This window comes from Apostichopus japonicus, chromosome 21 (assembly GCF_037975245.1).
Source record: "Apostichopus japonicus isolate 1M-3 chromosome 21, ASM3797524v1, whole genome shotgun sequence".
NCBI classification, from domain to species: domain Eukaryota; kingdom Metazoa; phylum Echinodermata; class Holothuroidea; order Aspidochirotida; family Stichopodidae; genus Apostichopus; species Apostichopus japonicus.
In genome coordinates this window covers 5,437,803-5,455,370 of record NC_092581.1, presented here as the reverse complement: position 1 = coordinate 5,455,370, position 17,568 = coordinate 5,437,803, and the positions used below count along the sequence as shown (strand labels likewise).

Genomic DNA, 17,568 nt, shown 5'->3' with positions numbered 1-17,568 from the left:
GGGAATGTGGGTATTTCTTTAAGGTGAACAGCACATATGCTGTTCACCTTAAAGAAATAAATGATAATTTATATTTGCTCATCTTTAATTGGTAATAAATGAGACAAAATGTAGATGTGCAGCTATAGGCCTACTGCTAGTGCTGAAGTTACTCAACAAAGTGTGTACAAGTGTGCATGTTTTAATACTCCTTTTATTAAAACTAATTAATTCAATAATATCTATCATGTTACATCGTTCCTTTGCAATTACCAAAATCAGGCCTCCCATTAACTTTCAATTTCAGATTGCAGCCTTGAAGACTGTGCCTCCCAGTGTCCAAGCGAACCCTTCACCGGGCCACACGGGACCATCGTATCGTTTAATTACCCTTCGTTGTTGCCAATCTATTTTTCATGTACATGGACCGTCGTAGCTAAGCCTGGACGGTTCGTTCATTTAGAGTTTCTGGAGTTTGATATTTCTTGTCTCTCATTAAACTCATTGATCGTCGGTGAGACTTCCAACACGTCGAGCACCGATAGCCGAGAGGAGCACATCTGTGGGGGAGAGGCTGGATCAGTGATAACTGCAGGTGACAGAATTGTTCTCAGTCTGAGTACAGGGCTTCAACAGAAATCCACTGGATTTTCAGCCAGGTACACCGAACAAGGTAGGAATTTGATTGGACTGACTTTAAAATCCATGTGGTTTTAAGTGGCGGGTAGCAGCAGCAACAGTAGTGACGGTTTATGTAGTAACGATATACATTATACTCTATACATATCAATATATACATTATAATCTATACATATCAATATATACATTATACTCTATACATATCATACTCTATACATATCAATATATACATTATACTCTATACATATCAATATATACATTATACTCTATACATATCAATATATACATTATACTCTATACATATCAATATATACATTATAATCTATACATATCAATATATACATTATACTCTGTATATATCAATATATACATTATACTCTATATATATCAATATATACATTATAATCTATACATATCAATATATACATTATAATCTATACATATCAATATATACATTATACTCTATACATATCAATATATACATAATACTCTATACATATCAATATATACATTATACTCTATACATATCAATATATACATTATACTCTATACATATCAATATATACATTATACTCTGTATATATCAATATATACATTATACTCTGTATATATCAATATATACATTATACTCTATACATATCAATATATACATTATACTCTATACATATCAATATATACATTATACTCTATACATATCAATATATACATTATACTCTGTATATATCAATATATACATTATACTCTATATATATCAATATATACATTATATATACTCTATATATATATATCAATATATACATTATACTCTATACATATCAATATATACTTTATACATTATACTCTATACATATCAATATATACATTATACTCTGTATATATCAATATATACATTATACTCTATACATATCAATATATACATTATAATCTATACATATCAATATATACATTATAATCTATACATATCAATATATACATTATACTCTATACATATCAATATATACATAATACTCTATACATATCAATATATACATTATACTCTATACATATCAATATATACATTATACTCTATACATATCAATATATACATTATACTCTGTATATATCAATATATACATTATACTCTATACATATCAATATATACATTATACTCTATACATATCAATATATACATAATACTCTATACATATCAATATATACATTATACTCTATACATATCAATATATACATTATACTCTGTATATATCAATATATACATTATACTCTATATATATCAATATATACATTATATATACTCTATATATATATCAATATATACATTATACTCTATACATATCAATATATACTTTATACATTATACTCTATACATATCAATATATACATTATACTCTATATATATATCAATATATACATTATACTCTATACATTTCAATATATACATTATTTCTTATAGATATTACATTTTTTATTGATATCGTAATAAACTATTCACTAATTTGCTCATCAGTTTATTACCTGTGTCCAATATACCACATGCACACTTCCCCAGTCTACTTTTCTCTCCGGCATGCAGACACACCAGGATGTGGATTCTTTCCGAGTATATCCCAAACCTGTGAATCAGTAATATGTACGGCGCCCTCTGCAATTATTGCCAGCCGAAATTATCCTCTGCTTTACCAAGACGGACTGGATTGTGAATGGACCATCCAGACATCCGTAGGAACGTACATCGAAATAAGATTCACCGACTTTGACGTCAGATCCACCGACGCCCTCTGTCAAGACGATTATTTAGAAATTGTCTCTGGGATCGCTGTGACTAGGCTTTGTAATCCTAACATAGACAAGCATCACTGGGAATATAAGAGTGACAGAAACAAAATCACGATACATTTCAAAACCAACTATGACTTAGAAGACGGCTTATTCTTTGCAACTTACGTGGAAAGGAGCTTTGCAATACCAAACACATCCGATGGTGAGACGTACTTCATATGGTATCTAATATCTTGAAGATGTATGTGTCGTCTGTTTAAAATTGCTTCATTAAACACAGTTCAAGCTGATGACAAGGGCGGAGGGGGAGGGGGAAGGTCCAGGGAAACTACAGACTCAGGACCTGATTCAATTTGGGTACCAGGTGTAGTGTAGGGATAAAAAATAATGTATTCTCATTGGCCTATTAAACATAAGGTTAGGAAAAGGAAGACTTAGAAAAGCAGGCCCAGTAGTGTATGTAATTAACTGTCTTTCGTGGCCGACAGTCTAATGAGGTGATTCATTATTTGACATTTTGTTCCAAAAATTCATCAAGGAATGACCTCCCATTTCATCTGCTTGTCATGTCAGGTTTTGACTTAGGTCCTGTTTGCAATTGTCTTTCAGTTAATACCGTGTCTAATTTTATCTTGCTCCAACACACGCTCTGAATGGCGTAACCCAACTCGAACAATACTTTCTTTCAGCAAACACTGGTTGCATGGACGGTTGGAAGTTGATCAATAACCAGTGCTACCGACATGTCACCGTGGCGACCAACATTCACTGGTACGATGCCAGTCACTTATGTAAGTCGTTCTCTGACGGATGCTCCTTAGCGACGATACAGAGTCAAACCGAGATGAACTTGATCCAGGAATATATACTCGGAGAAGGCAATCCGGAGGAAGGTACTTACATTGGTAAGAACTGGGGTTGAGAAAGGGGGGGGGGGAAGAATTGTGGTAAGCACTGGGGTATGCTGGGGTTGTGTTGGGATTGGGGGCAGAATTGTGGTAAGCACTGGGGTATGCTGGGGTTGGAGGGGCAGAGTTGTGGTAAGTACTGGGGTTGAGGGGAAGAATTGTGGTAATCACTGGGGTGTAAGCTGGGGTGGGGGGCAGAATTGTGGTAAGCACTGGGGTATGCTGAAGTTGGGGGGAGCAGAATTGTGGTAAGCACTGGGGTAAGCTGCGGTTGGGTTGAAGAATTGGGGTAAGCACTGGGGTATGCTACGGTTGGGGGCCAGAATTGTGGTAAGCACTCTAGGTATGCTGGGGTTGGGGGGAAGTATTGTGGTAAGCACTAGGGTTACCCGGGGTTGGGGGCAATGGTTTATGAACAGGGGTATGCTGGGGTTGGGGGGAGGGGCAGAATTGTGGTAAGCACTGGGGTAAGCTGGGGTGGGAGGGGGCAGAATTGTGGTAAGCACTGGGGTAAGCTGGGGTGGGGGGAGAATTGTGGTAAGCGCTGGGGTAAGCTGAGGTTGGGGGAAGAATTGTGGTTAGCACTGGGGTATGCTGGGGTTGGGTGGGGGAAGAATTGTGGTAAGCACTGGGGTAAGCTGGGGTTGTGGGCAGAATTGTGGTAGGCACTGGTGTAACCTGTGTTGGGGGCAGAATTGTGGTAAGCACTGGGTATGCCAGGGTGGGGAGGGGGTACGATGGAAGGATGGCAGAAAGTCTGTGATATCTTTTAGCTCTGTAAACAAGCACAAGTCCACCTGCACACCTTCATCTTGCAGGAAGTACAATGGATGCATAGCATAACTATGTATGTGACGCCTTGTCTAATAGCAGGTACTTAAAGTTATGTAATTCAGCCATTCAAGTTGTTACACCTTTCATATCACGACATGCCTTTTCATGAGGTAAAAGTTGCCCCATCCCACCCGACTTTCATTGACTTATGAGTCTTTCCTTTTACAAGCCTATTACAGTTATAGATGGAAAGTTGGTATTGGTGGCCTGGCCTTGATAAGCTCTGCTTCTGCCAGGTCTCCCCCACTTCACATCATTTGTATATATCAATTGTTTGATTCCTATGGAATGTATTTGTATTGTATATTCAAATATTATATGTTCACTTTGTTTATGTTATGGTGAAGTGGAAATAAATAGTTTTCATTTTCAATTTCTTCTTTATATCTGTCTTCTTCCTTTAACTAGGTTTGAAATGGGATGCGTCAAGGAAAAGACAGATTTGGGACAGCGGTTTGCCGGTGACCTACACAGATTGGCAAGTGGCTGGGTGAGTTGACACATTTCTTTCCATTCTAAATGACTTGTCTCTTCCTAATAGTAGTTACTTACAAAACATGTTGAAATGGGATTTATTGATCCCTCAAGAGAGTGAATTATCAGCTTCGTTGTTAAGTGACAAACAATTTCAATGACATCATGAAGATCATGAGCCTAGCTTTCAGCATTTCTGGCTATTCTTACAGCACTTGAGACGTTCCGGTTAAAACCACCTTTTTGCGTTGATAAACCTTCGACATTTATTGTTTCCACATTCTCACAATAATGCAGTTTTCTTGGCGACATTGAAGTGTAATTTCAAGTTGAGGAAAGTAGATTCTTTATGAAGATATCTGATATGCTCTGTTTTACATGGAAATGATACTAACATGGAAAACACATGTGATTGCAGAATGATATGTCCAGAACCCATACAAGTAGAATTCATCATGTGCTAATACATATTCATGGGGGATGAATAATCAGAACCAAAACAAGTAGCATTCATCATGTGCTAATACATATTCATGGCGGAATGAATAATCAGATCCAAAACAAGTAGCATTCATCATGTGCTAATAAATATTCATGGTGTGATGAATAATCTGTAGGAGGTTAATTTTTGTTTAGTCAAGATGTTTGTCATTGAATGTTCGATAGGGCCGGTCTGTAAACTTATCAGAAATTTGTGTTCAATCTGAAAAAGCTGCCTTTGCACCTTGCCTCCATCAGGGTCTTTGATCAAGCAGGGTCAGGCCTCTGTGAACAATTATGTCCTCAGGCCCTCATTTTATAGTCCACACTTTTCACTTGAGTGTAATAGAAATACATTATAAATTCATTCCCCAGGTCCCTAATTGACGACCCTCTCCCCACCCCTCTGGTTAGGACTGGTCTGCATGCTTATATAGGCTCTGTGCGATAAACTCTTTCTAAATCTTGCAACAATAGCGCAGGTTCCCTGTTCAAATTTCAAATATGAGCTGGAATCAATGTATGTGTACAGACATGAATTAATTATAAATATGCGTATGGACATGAATTAAATATGAATATGAGTACAGACATGAATTAATTATGAATATGCGTACAGAGATGCATGAATTATTTATTTGTCTCGATCTTTGCACATGGACTGTCGTTTACAATTAGTTTTTGCCTATGAATATGCATGAGTGAAAAAATCACGTTTGGTTTTATTTTCCTAGATCGTACGAAGGCCGTCAGCCGGATGGAGGAGACCTGGAGGGGTGCTCTATCATTGACTTTTGGAGTTATCGTGAAACAAGCAACTGGCATGATACTCCATGTGCAGCATCTGTCACAAACCAATTCCTCTGTCAAATGAAAGCCGATTTAGAAGGTGAGGCCCGAACAGATGCAGTCAGTAAATAAATACATTCTCTAAAAGTAACTAAGAACAAACTATTAATTCTATGCAGATTATACTAGCAATCTGTTCAAATATTTTGGATGCATTTTTGATCAGGAAGGATGAGAGGTGTGAGAGTAGATGGCTGGCTTAGGATTTACTGAAGAAGAAGACAAAATTTGATTTTATCGCATATAAGCTATAATGATTGTTGTTATTGCACAATATTATTAAAGTTTGACATGGTGTTGCATAAAACTCTCCAGAACCTGAAGGGGCGAATAGCCACCTCCATCTGGCTTTGATCTCTAGTTGGTGCTATGATCCTAATATATATATAGCCACCTCTGTCTGGCTTTGATCTCTAGTTGGTGTTATGATCCTAATATATATATAGCCACCTCTGTCTGGCTTTGATCTCTAGTTGGTGCTATGATCCTAATATATATATAGCCACCTCTGTCTGGCTTTGATCTCTAGTTGGTGCTATGATCCTAATATATATATAGCCACCTCTGTCTGGCTTTGATCTCTAGCTGGTGCTATGATCCTAATATATATAGCCACCTCTGTCTGGCTTTGATCTCTAGTTGGTGCTATGATCCTAATATATATATAGCCACCTCTGTCTGGCTTTGATCTATAACTGGTGCTATGATCCTAATATATATAGCCACCTCCATCTGGCTTTGATCTCTAGCTGGTGCTATGATCCTAATATATATATAGCCACCTCCATCTGGCTTTGATCTCTAGCTGGTGCTATGATCCTAATATATATAGCCACCTCCATCTGGCTTTGATCTCTAGCTGGTGCTATGATCCTAATATATATATAGCCACCTCTGTCTGGCTTTGATCTCTAGTTGGTGCTATGATCCTAATATATATAGCCACCTCCATCTGGCTTTGATCTCTAGTTGATGCTATGATCCTAATATATATAGCCACCTCTGTCTGGCTTTGATCTCTAGTTGGTGCTATGATCCTAATATATATATAGCCACCTCCATCTGGCTTTGATCTCTAGCTGGTGCTATGATCCTAATATATATAGCCACCTCCATCTGGCTTTGATCTCTAGCTGGTGCTATGATCCTAATATATATAGCCACCTCTGTCTGGCTTTGATCTCTAGTTGGTGCTATGATCCTAATATATATAGCCACCTCTGTCTGGCTTTGATCTCTAGTGGTGCTATGATCCTAATATATATAGCCACCTCCATCTGGCTTTGATCTCTAGTTGGTGCTATGATCCATATATATATAGCCACCTCTGTCTGGCTTTGATCTCTAGCTGGTGCTATGATCCTAATATATATAGCCACCTCCATCTGGCTTTGATCTCTAGCTGGTGCTATGATCCTAATATATATATAGCCACCTCCATTTGGCTTTGATCTCTAGCTGGTGCTATGATCCTAATATATATAGCCACCTCCATCTGGCTTTGATCTCTAGTTGGTGCTATGATCCTTATATATATAGCAACCTCTGTCTGGCTTTGATCTCTAGCTGGTGCTATGATCCTAATATATATATATAGCCACCTCTGTCTGGCTTTGATCTCTAGCTGGTGCTTTACCTAATATATATAGCCACCTCCATCTGGCTTTGATCTCTAGCTGGTGCTATGATCCTAATATATATATATAGCCACCTCTGTCTGGCTTTGATCTCTAGTTGGTGCTATGATCCTAATACATAGCCACCTCTGTCTGGCTTTGATCTCTAGTTGGTGCTATGATCCTTATATATATAGCAACCTCCATCTGGCTTTGATCTCTAGTTGGTGCTATGATCCTAATATATATATAGCCACCTCTGTCTGGCTTTGATCTCTAGCTGGTGCTATGATCCTAATATATATAGCCACCTCCATCTGGCTTTGATCTCTAGCTGGTGCTATGATCCATATATATATATAGCCACCTCCATCTGGCTTTGATCTCTAGTTGGTGCTATGATCCTAATATATATAGCCACCTCTGTCTGGCTTTGATCTCTAGCTGGTGCTATGATCCTAATATATATATAGCCACCTCTGTCTGGCTTTGATCTCTAGCTGGTGCTATGATCCTAATATATATAGCCACCTCCATCTGGCTTTGATCTCTAGCTGGTGCTATGATCCTAATATATATATAGCAACCTCCATCTGGCTTTGATCTCTAGCTGGTGCTATGATCCTAATATATATATAGCCACCTCTGTCTGGCTTTGATCTCTAGCTGGTGCTATGATCCTAATATATATATAGCCACCTCTGTCTGGCTTTGATCTCTAGTTGGTGCTATGATCCTAATATATATATAGTCACCTCCATCTGGCCTTGATCTCTAGCTGGTGCTATGATCCTAATATATATAGCTACCTCCATCTGGCTTTGATCTCTAGCTGGTGCTATGATCCTAATATATATATAGCCACCTCTGTCTGGCTTTGATCTCTAGTTGGTGCTATGATCCTTATATATATAGCAACCTCCATCTGGCTTTGATCTCTAGCTGGTGCTATGATCCTAATATATATAGCCACCTCCATCTGGCTTTGATCTCTAGCTGGTGCTATGATCCTAATATATATAGCCACCTCTGTCTGGCTTTGATCTCTAGTTGGTGCTATGATCCTAATATATATATAGCCACCTCTGTCTGGCTTTGATCTCTAGTTGGTGCTATGATCCTAATATATATATAGCCACCTCCATCTGGCCTTGATCTCTAGCTGGTGCTATGATCCTAATATATATAGCTACCTCCATCTGGCTTTGATCTCTAGCTGGTGCTATGATCCTAATATATAGCCACCTCCGTCTTGCTTTGAACTCTAACTGGTGCTATGATCCTAATATATATAGCCACCTCCGTCTGGCTTTGATCTCTAGTTGGTGCTATGATCCTAATATATATAGCCACCTCCGTCTGGCTTTGATCTCTAGTTGGTGCTATGATCCTAATATATATAGCCACCTCCGTCTGGCTTTGATCTCTAGTTGGTGCTATGATCCATATATATATAGCCACCTCCGTCTGGCTTTGATCTCTAGTTGGTGCTATGATCCTAATATATATAGCCACCTCCGTCTGGCTTTGATCTCTAGTTGGTGCTATGATCCTAATATATATAGCCACCTCTGTCTGGCTTTGATCTCTAGTTGGTGCTATGATCCTAATATATATAGCCACCTCCATTTGGCTTTGATCTCTACTAGGTGCTTCTAATATATTTCATGCTTCTTTTCTTCTTTTGTGTAGTGGAAATTGCACCATCACCTCTCGAGATAAACAAAGGTAATAAAAGTTTTATCATATTTAATTATTGATAGTAATTTTGTTGCTCTATGGCAACATAAGCATTGTTACATATCTTATTTGGTTAATGGTAGACCAATGTTTAAGTGTTGTAGGGTTGCAACTCAAAAGATGTATCTTTCTTTGCAGACAAGATATTATATAATAAGCCTACCAGACTTATTATAGCTCAGACTACACTGTATCATGATCCTATTGGTCAAATAGAGAATGGATTCAAACAAAGCTGTTGTATGGTGTGTAAATGTTCATAATAGACAAGATCTAATATAAATAAGCCTACCAGACTTATTATAGCTCAGACTACACTGTATCATGGTCCTATTGGTCAAATAGAGAATCTATTTAAAGAAAGCTGTTGTATGATGTGTAAATGTTCATAATAGACAAGATCTAATATAATTAGCCTACCAGACTTATTATAGCTCAGACTACACTGTATCATGTTCCTATTGGTCGAATAGAGAATCTATTTAAAGAAAGCTGTTGTATGGTGTGTAAATGTTCATAATAGACAAGATCTAATATAATTAGCCTACCAGACTTATTATAGCTCAGACTACACTGTATCATGTTCCTATTGGTCGAATAGAGAATCTATTTAAAGAAAGCTGTTGTATGGTGTGTAAATGTTCATAATAGACAAGATCTAATATAATTAGCCTACCAGACTTATTATAGCTCAGACTACACTGTATCATGTTCCTATTGGTCAAATAGAGAATCTATTTAAAGAAAGCTGTTGTATGATGTGTAAATGTTCATAATAGACAAGATCTAATATAATAAGCCTACCAGACTTATTATAGCTCAGACTACCCTGTCTCATGATCCTATTGGTCAAATAGAGAATTGATTTAAAGAAAGCTGTTGTATGGTGTGTAAATGTTCATAAAAGACAAGATCTAATATAATAAGCCTACCAGACTTATTATAGCTCAGACTACCCTGTCTCATGATCCTATTGGTCAAATAGAGAATCAATCCAAACAAAGTTGTTGTATGGTGTGTAAATGTTCATAATAGACAAGATCTAATATAATAAGCCTACCAGACTTATTATAGCTCAGACTACCCTGTCTCATGATCCTATTGGTCAAATAGAGAATCGATCCAAACAAAGCTGTTGTATGGTGTGTAAATATTGTGTTTGACACATAATTCACATAGTATATCCACAGGTGACAGGCAATTGTCATCAGAGTATAATTGGTAAACAATTGTATTAGTTTGTGTTTTTCTTATCCTCATTGTTAGAAAATGCAAGAATCGTTTTTGAATGTGAAATAATCATGTCAGTTGTGTATCGGGTGAATTAAAATGGTTGTTTCCTTTGTCATTTATTAAGTGAAAAACATTCCTGAAAATGTTGTGTTTGCCTCCGCAGACTCCCAGCGGTCATGCAGAAAAGGGCAATTCCATTGTTCTACGGGGGAGTGTATTCTAAACGTATTCGTGTGTGACGGTAAACCGGATTGCTACGATGAAAGCGATGAATTGAACTGCGCCCAGTCCACAGGTAGAATAGTTTTAACTTCCCTATAGATCAGGGTTGTCCAACCTTTTGATGAGGAGGGCCACCTCAAATGATTATGATAAAGGAGGGGCCGCATGAGCCTACAAGCTCCTGTGGCATATCCAGGGTTTCGTGCCAGAGCGGCAAATTTCAGTGGCCCCGCTAGGGGTCTGTTAGGGGGTATGGGAAATGAAGTTACTATACAAGTGGAGCGCCACCGTAGGTTGGCGCGTGACGTGCAAGAAAAAAAATCGCCCAAAAGATCCCCAGATTGCAGGAAATGACACTTCACAAGCCTTCTGATCTGTATCAAAACAATCTTCATATTGAGATATAATGATCTCTCAAATTTATCAAGAAAGAATTCCTGGGTAAAAGTACATTTGTAAATTAATGAGGTTGGCGGGCCGGACGGGACCTTGCGGCAGGCCGCACTGTGGCCCGCGGGCCGTAGGTTGGACAACCCTGCTATAGACAAAGAATGTTTCAGCACCATGGAAGGCTTGGTGACACTCTGTGATGTAGTGGTGATGTGTATATTAAGAAGATAAATCCGAGCCCTGCATGGGTAAAACTGCACCTCCCTTCAACATTTTATGATCATAAGTTCATAATCCTCATCATATATACATTGTTTTTTGTTCATATGAAAGACACACACCCACATTCACAATTTTGTGAAATGGTGAAATTGATGAATTTGGCTATTAATTCCTTTTCCATATATCCCTTTCCAAGATGGCTCCTGTGCAATATCAGAATTTACCTGTCTTGATGGTAATTGTATCCCATCATCATTCTACTGTGACTTTATCGACCACTGTACTGATGGGAGTGATGAATATGAATGCGGTAATTATAGTTTATATTGAAATCATATTAAAAGCAAAGAAAAGAAAGAATTCCATTTGGTAAAGTAAATATTTTAACATGTTTGGAATGGATTTTGGTCTCTATTTATCAGGCAGTTATTTTTTTTTTCATCTCTCTATTTATAGCACGGCCTGTTTTGTTTAATTGACCCATCGCGAACAAAGCCTTTTTCTTTGAGACCGAAAGAAACATGATTTCGAAAAGGATTATGAAATTTTCAACGGCTTTAAGATTGGATAGCTGATAATAAACAATTATTTGTTTACATAGCAGCAATATACGCGACAGTCACGCTAAATAGTACTAAAGTATTACTGTAAATTAACACTGTAATAAAGATGTAGAAACAGTACAGCATCACATTACAGCAACAAACCAGTTATAATTCAATAAAAAAACACAAAATACAGATCAACATCGCAAACACATCAACAGAATTTCGATAAGACGGAATAAGCATTGCAGAAGCATCCCTCCAAAAACACAAAATACAGATCAACATCCCAACACAGCAACAGTATTTGATAACACTGAAAGAGCATTGCAGAAACATCCATCCATAAACACAAAATACAGATCAACATCGCAAAACACAGCAACAGTATTTCGATAACACTGAATAAGCATTGCAGAAACATCACCCCAAAAACACAAAATACAGATGGACATCGCCACACATCAACATTATTTTGATAACACTGAAAGAGCATTGCAGAAACATCCATCCAAAAACACAAAATACAGATCAACATCTCAACACATCAACAGTATTTCGATAACACTGAAAGAGCGATCATCCCTCCAAAAACAAGATATAGATCACCATCGCAAACACAGCAACAGTATTTTGATAACACTAAAGGAGCATTGCAGAAACATCCCTCAAAAACACAAAGTACAGATCAACATCGCAAAACACATCAACAGTATTTTGATAACACTTACAGAGCATTGCAGAAACGACACTGTGGACTCATAGGCATAGGAGGCTGGGGGGGCTGTAGCCCCCCAACCAAAACTTTTTGTGAAACTTTGGGCAATATGCTGAGAATTTTCGGGCACCTACTGAAAGAAGAAAAATTTGCAGTGTGTTTTTCAAATTTTTTAGGTGAAAATTCGGGCAATATGCTGAGAATTTTTCGGGCACCTACTGAAAGAAGAATAATTTGCAATGTGTTTTTCAATGTTTAAACTGATATTATTATTATCGTTATTATTGTAACGACTTTCCCAATAATTATAACCAATATGGAAGGGTAATAACGCGGAAAATATAACCAAAAATTTTTTGCGCGCTCCGCGCGCATTCAACATCTTAATGTGCATGTCATATAGGCATTCATCGGTTATCGGCATGTGATGTAATAATCGATGAATGTCTATATGACATGCACATTAAGATGTTGAACGTGCGCGAAGAGCGCGAAAAATTTTGGTTATATTTTTCGGGCAAGTCGTTACAGCCCCCCCAAATCAATTTAGGCTTCTACGCCTTTAATGACTGTCGTAACACATGATTTTGCTGTATTTTTCACCTTGCCAGTTGCTAACCTTCACATTTTATATTTGCTTGCTTCTCGGGTTTATAGTTTATCCACCTTGTTCCAGCGATGAATTCCAATGCGAAGATGGTCTCTGTATACCAAAGTCTAAGCAATGTGACCTTAAGCATGATTGTAACGACCTTTCAGATGAGAAGAACTGTGGTGAGTATATTCATAATCCCAAATCTTTGGAACCCCTTCCCAGGCCTCCCTTCTTCTGGCTGAAATGGAAGTATGTTGAGCATTGTTGCTATTGCTCACAGCATTCAAGTTGATAATCCTTATACCCACCATATACACCTTATAACCCTTATACACACCATACATCCACATTGGCAAGGACAGAAATGGTTTATATGAGATGCTTGGTTAATTTAAAGGCATTGACGACTCGCCCCAGACCAGGTGCCGCATTCTGAAAAAGTTAACTTTCCGTTGCTTGCAAGTGACGTTTTGTTCGTGTCGCTACAAAATACAGACAGTAATGAAACGTGATACCTTGTTATCTTTAATCTAGACCTGAGATGTCCATCGCTGCTATGTGCACCGTGTTGTGGGTATTGACCGTAGCTGTATGTATTGACTGTACACTAGTGTCTAATTACCGACGGTAGCAAGCTGTGTGTGTATTTTCTGGGATGGATAGTGGTGTCTAACACTTCTGTTACACCTCATTCGAAACTAAGTCAGATTACCGGCATGACACGTTTCTTTGTGCGTGAGTCTTCACACCCTTTAACTCAGTGCTAGATTAGGATATCCACATTGGCAAGGACAGACATGGTTTATATGAGATGCTTAGATAATTCAACTCAGTGCTACATTAGGAAATCCACATTGGCAAGTACAGAAATGGTTTATATGAGAAGCTTGGTTAATTCAACTCAGTGCTAGATTAGGATATCCACATTGGCAAGCTGAGGAAAGGAATCCACACTTGATCCATTTTCAAGGTTGTGCCGTCAGAGGAATATTGGAACCAAATATCATAAAATGGGAAACGAAAGTTTACGCCACATGCATATACTGAGGTCAAATATGATGAACAGATCAAACCTCTGAAAGAGATTTCCCTTTTCTGTTTGACCTCTTTGCAGCAATGTCAAGCGGAAACTTCCAGTGTTTTGATGGTAAACTGATTCCCTCGCATAATCAGTGTGATGGCTACCGTGACTGTTCCGGTAAAAACTGGGAAGATGAGCCACAGACATGCGGTGAGTAAAAAGTCGCCGCTAAAACTCTCTCTGAAAAATTGATGATCATTTTCAAGCCATTTTAGGTGGTCAACGATAAACGATGGCATGTTCGAGCCTTGCTAGATCCGTGCTGGGAAGAGTTTGACTGATTTAAACGTCATCAGAAAGGAAAAAGTGAAACGTGATCACCCAAGGAGTCATGCAAGCACACCCTAGGGGTCGTGCAGAAACATACACGACCCTAGGGGTCGTGCATGTTACGCGATCTACAGTACATTACACAGAGAAACGGCAACTCACGTACACAGTTGACTTGCTGCCTGGTTAAAGAGGTGTATAGTTTCTTGTTTAGCATGACAGTGCAGTTTGGAGACAGGTTATATTTCTAAGCACAGGAAAATCCTGGTGAGCAACTTCTTACTCGTGAGCATGCAGTTTCTCCCAATCTAACCAGTTTAACTGCTTTGCCTCAAAATTCTGGTAATTAAATTTATTGTACACTTCTTGCAACTTAAAGTCTGAATATTTGAAACGATGTTTGGACGTGTTTTGTATTAAAAGAAGTAGTTTCTTAAATTGCAAACTACATATTACCAGCAGTGATGAATTAAAATCGCCCATAACGATCATTCATGCTTATAATCATCTGTAAGCCAATCATTTCTCAAAACATAATTATGCATGTGTAGACTGATATATTGCCTGGAGGAGCTGTTGTGTGCATTTAGGATGTGTGTTTGCTTAACCAAGAGATTTGAGTCATTTTCTCAACTTGTTTGAAATGCTTTATAGACTACTTACAAGATGCTTTCCAGTGTAACCTGTCATCTCAGATACAGTGCAAGAATGGGGCATGCACAGAAGAATCTAATCGATGTATATTTGAATACGATGAGTATAGCTACCTACGAGGTTGCAGAGATGCAAGTCACCTCATGAATTGTGGTTTGTACATTTGATCTGTTTCTTTCTATAAATTAGTTCATACAGTAAAGGTATTACATGTATAAATGAATACGATGAGTATAGCTACTTACGAGGTTGCAGAGATGCAAGTCACCTTATGGATTGTGGTTTGTACATTTGATCTGTTTCTTTCTATAAAGTAATTATGCAGTAAGGTATTACATATTGTGTGACACTAGTTTCCTAAGGGGGTAAATTCTTTTGTTACAGACTAAAATAGGAGTTTGCCTGGGCCCTCCCCCTAAAAGGAAAAAAAAAGAAGGTACCCTTTGCATCTCATTCATACAAAGTCTTTCCTTAGAGTCTAGTGTTTCATAGATAAATATGTGGTTCTATTCTCGTGTATATATAGTTACCCTTTCGATTTTCTGCACAGCCAGAAGGACACACAGTCTCATGCACCACACATTCTGGTAAAAAATAGGAGGCATGAAGTATATGAATTTGGTGGCCTCCCCCACTGCCATCCTATAAACAACTTGAATGTTTGTCCTGTATGTTCTGTGATCTATTTAATGTCTTTCATGTTATCTTGTCCTCTTCTACCGATAGAGTTGTTCCAATGTCCTCTCGATTACTTCAAATGTCCACACTCTTACTGTATTCCGGAGAGGGATAGATGCAATGGAGACTACGACTGTCAAAATGGAGAAGATGAACTGGATTGTGGTAAGGCAGAGAAGATGGGGTAGGCACAGAGGGGAATTTAGGAGAGGGAAGAGGAGTGGTGCACAGAGGGGAGGAGAGGGTAGGAGAGGGGAAGGTTTGGAGGCAGGCACAGAGGAGAGTTTAGGAGAGGGGAGAGGAACAGGCACAGAGGGGAGCTTAGGGGAGGAGAATGGAAGGTTTGGAGGCAGGCACAGAGGTGAGATTAGGGGAGGGGAGAGGAAGGTTTGGAGACAAGGGGCAGGCACAGAAGGGGGTTTAGGAGAGGGGATAGGAAGGTTTGGAGACAAGGGGCAGGCACAGAAGGGGGTTTAGGAGAGGGGATAGGAAGGTTTGGAGACAAGGGGAACTCACAGAGGGGAGTTTAGGGGAGGAGAGAGGAAGGTTTGGAGACAATGGGATGACCAGGCGAGGGGAGGAGTGGAGGATGGGAAGGAGACACAGGCAGCAGGGAGAGTGTTGGGAACAACCAACATCCTTTCTATGAAATATAAAATATATTGATTGTTGGCAATGATTTTGTATATATTAATATTTGGCCTGCAATGTCAAGTACTCTGGTTTATACTCAGAAAGTGTTCCTTTGTATTCGTTTCTGTTACAGAATCATATTCCTGTGCTGAGGGTTCATACAAATGCCACGGACGTGATAGCAGGGTGTGCATACCTCAGAAGGAAGTTTGTGATGGAATAGTCCATTGTGACCAAGGGGACGACGAGCTATTCTGTGGTTCGTAATCGTATTATGAGTACTTTCGTAAATATAAATATCATGGTTACTGAATTGTAGGTACAATTGAAGGTTTATGAATGAAAACAATATATAGTTAATCAATATGTAGGTGGAATTGTAGGATTATTAATGAAACAGAATATAGTTAAATGAATTGTAGGTAAACTTGAAGGTTTATTGATGAAACAGGATATAGTTAATGAATTATAGGTAAAATTGAAAGTTTATGAATTATACTGCCCGCTAAGCCACAAAGGCAATTAATGGTGATGGTGATATCATTTGAGGTGATGAGGACACTGATGGTGACAAAATTTTACAAAAGGGAATACCATGGTGATGATGAAGATGAAAATGACATAGAATGCATGGTGATTGGTGTTGGCATGGTGATGACATGGAATGGTAATTATGTTGGTGGTATAGTGGTGTTGGCATGGTGATGACATAGAATGGTGATTATGTTGGTGGTACAGTGGTGATGTCATAGAATGTTGGCATGGTGATGACATGGAATGGTTGGTGGTATGGTGGTGTTGGCACTGACAATGAAAATGTCAATAAGTGGCTGTGTCAATGATGGAACACTGATTTTTACCAAACCCCTTTCAAATCTGTGTAAAATATGATACTCATTTGTATATATGTCAGCAAATGTGTGTAAAATGTTATACTATGAAATGCTGTATTTGTTGGATGTCAGCAAATGTGTGTAAAATGTTATACCCTGAAATGCTCTATTTGTATCAGATGTCAGCAAATGTGTGTAA

General features: G+C 38.3%; 1 protein-coding gene across 4 annotated transcripts in view; it reads left to right on the top strand.

The window, feature by feature from the left end:
* LOC139962788 (uncharacterized) overlaps positions 1 to 17,568 on the top strand; it is a 65,275-nt gene that overhangs the window by 41,762 nt on the left and 5,945 nt on the right. For all 4 annotated transcript variants that reach the window (XM_071963111.1, XM_071963114.1, XM_071963113.1 and 1 more), the window contains 13 exons: positions 287 to 652; positions 2,189 to 2,596; positions 3,084 to 3,299; positions 4,545 to 4,626; positions 5,825 to 5,979; positions 9,248 to 9,283; positions 10,692 to 10,823; positions 11,559 to 11,672; positions 13,283 to 13,399; positions 14,335 to 14,451; positions 15,226 to 15,378; positions 15,952 to 16,068; positions 16,670 to 16,795. In XM_071963111.1, the coding sequence (XP_071819212.1) occupies positions 287 to 652; positions 2,189 to 2,596; positions 3,084 to 3,299; positions 4,545 to 4,626; positions 5,825 to 5,979; positions 9,248 to 9,283; positions 10,692 to 10,823; positions 11,559 to 11,672; positions 13,283 to 13,399; positions 14,335 to 14,451; positions 15,226 to 15,378; positions 15,952 to 16,068; positions 16,670 to 16,795 (2,139 nt within the window). The remainder of the gene's footprint in view (positions 1 to 286; positions 653 to 2,188; positions 2,597 to 3,083; positions 3,300 to 4,544; positions 4,627 to 5,824; positions 5,980 to 9,247; positions 9,284 to 10,691; positions 10,824 to 11,558; positions 11,673 to 13,282; positions 13,400 to 14,334; positions 14,452 to 15,225; positions 15,379 to 15,951; positions 16,069 to 16,669; positions 16,796 to 17,568) is intronic.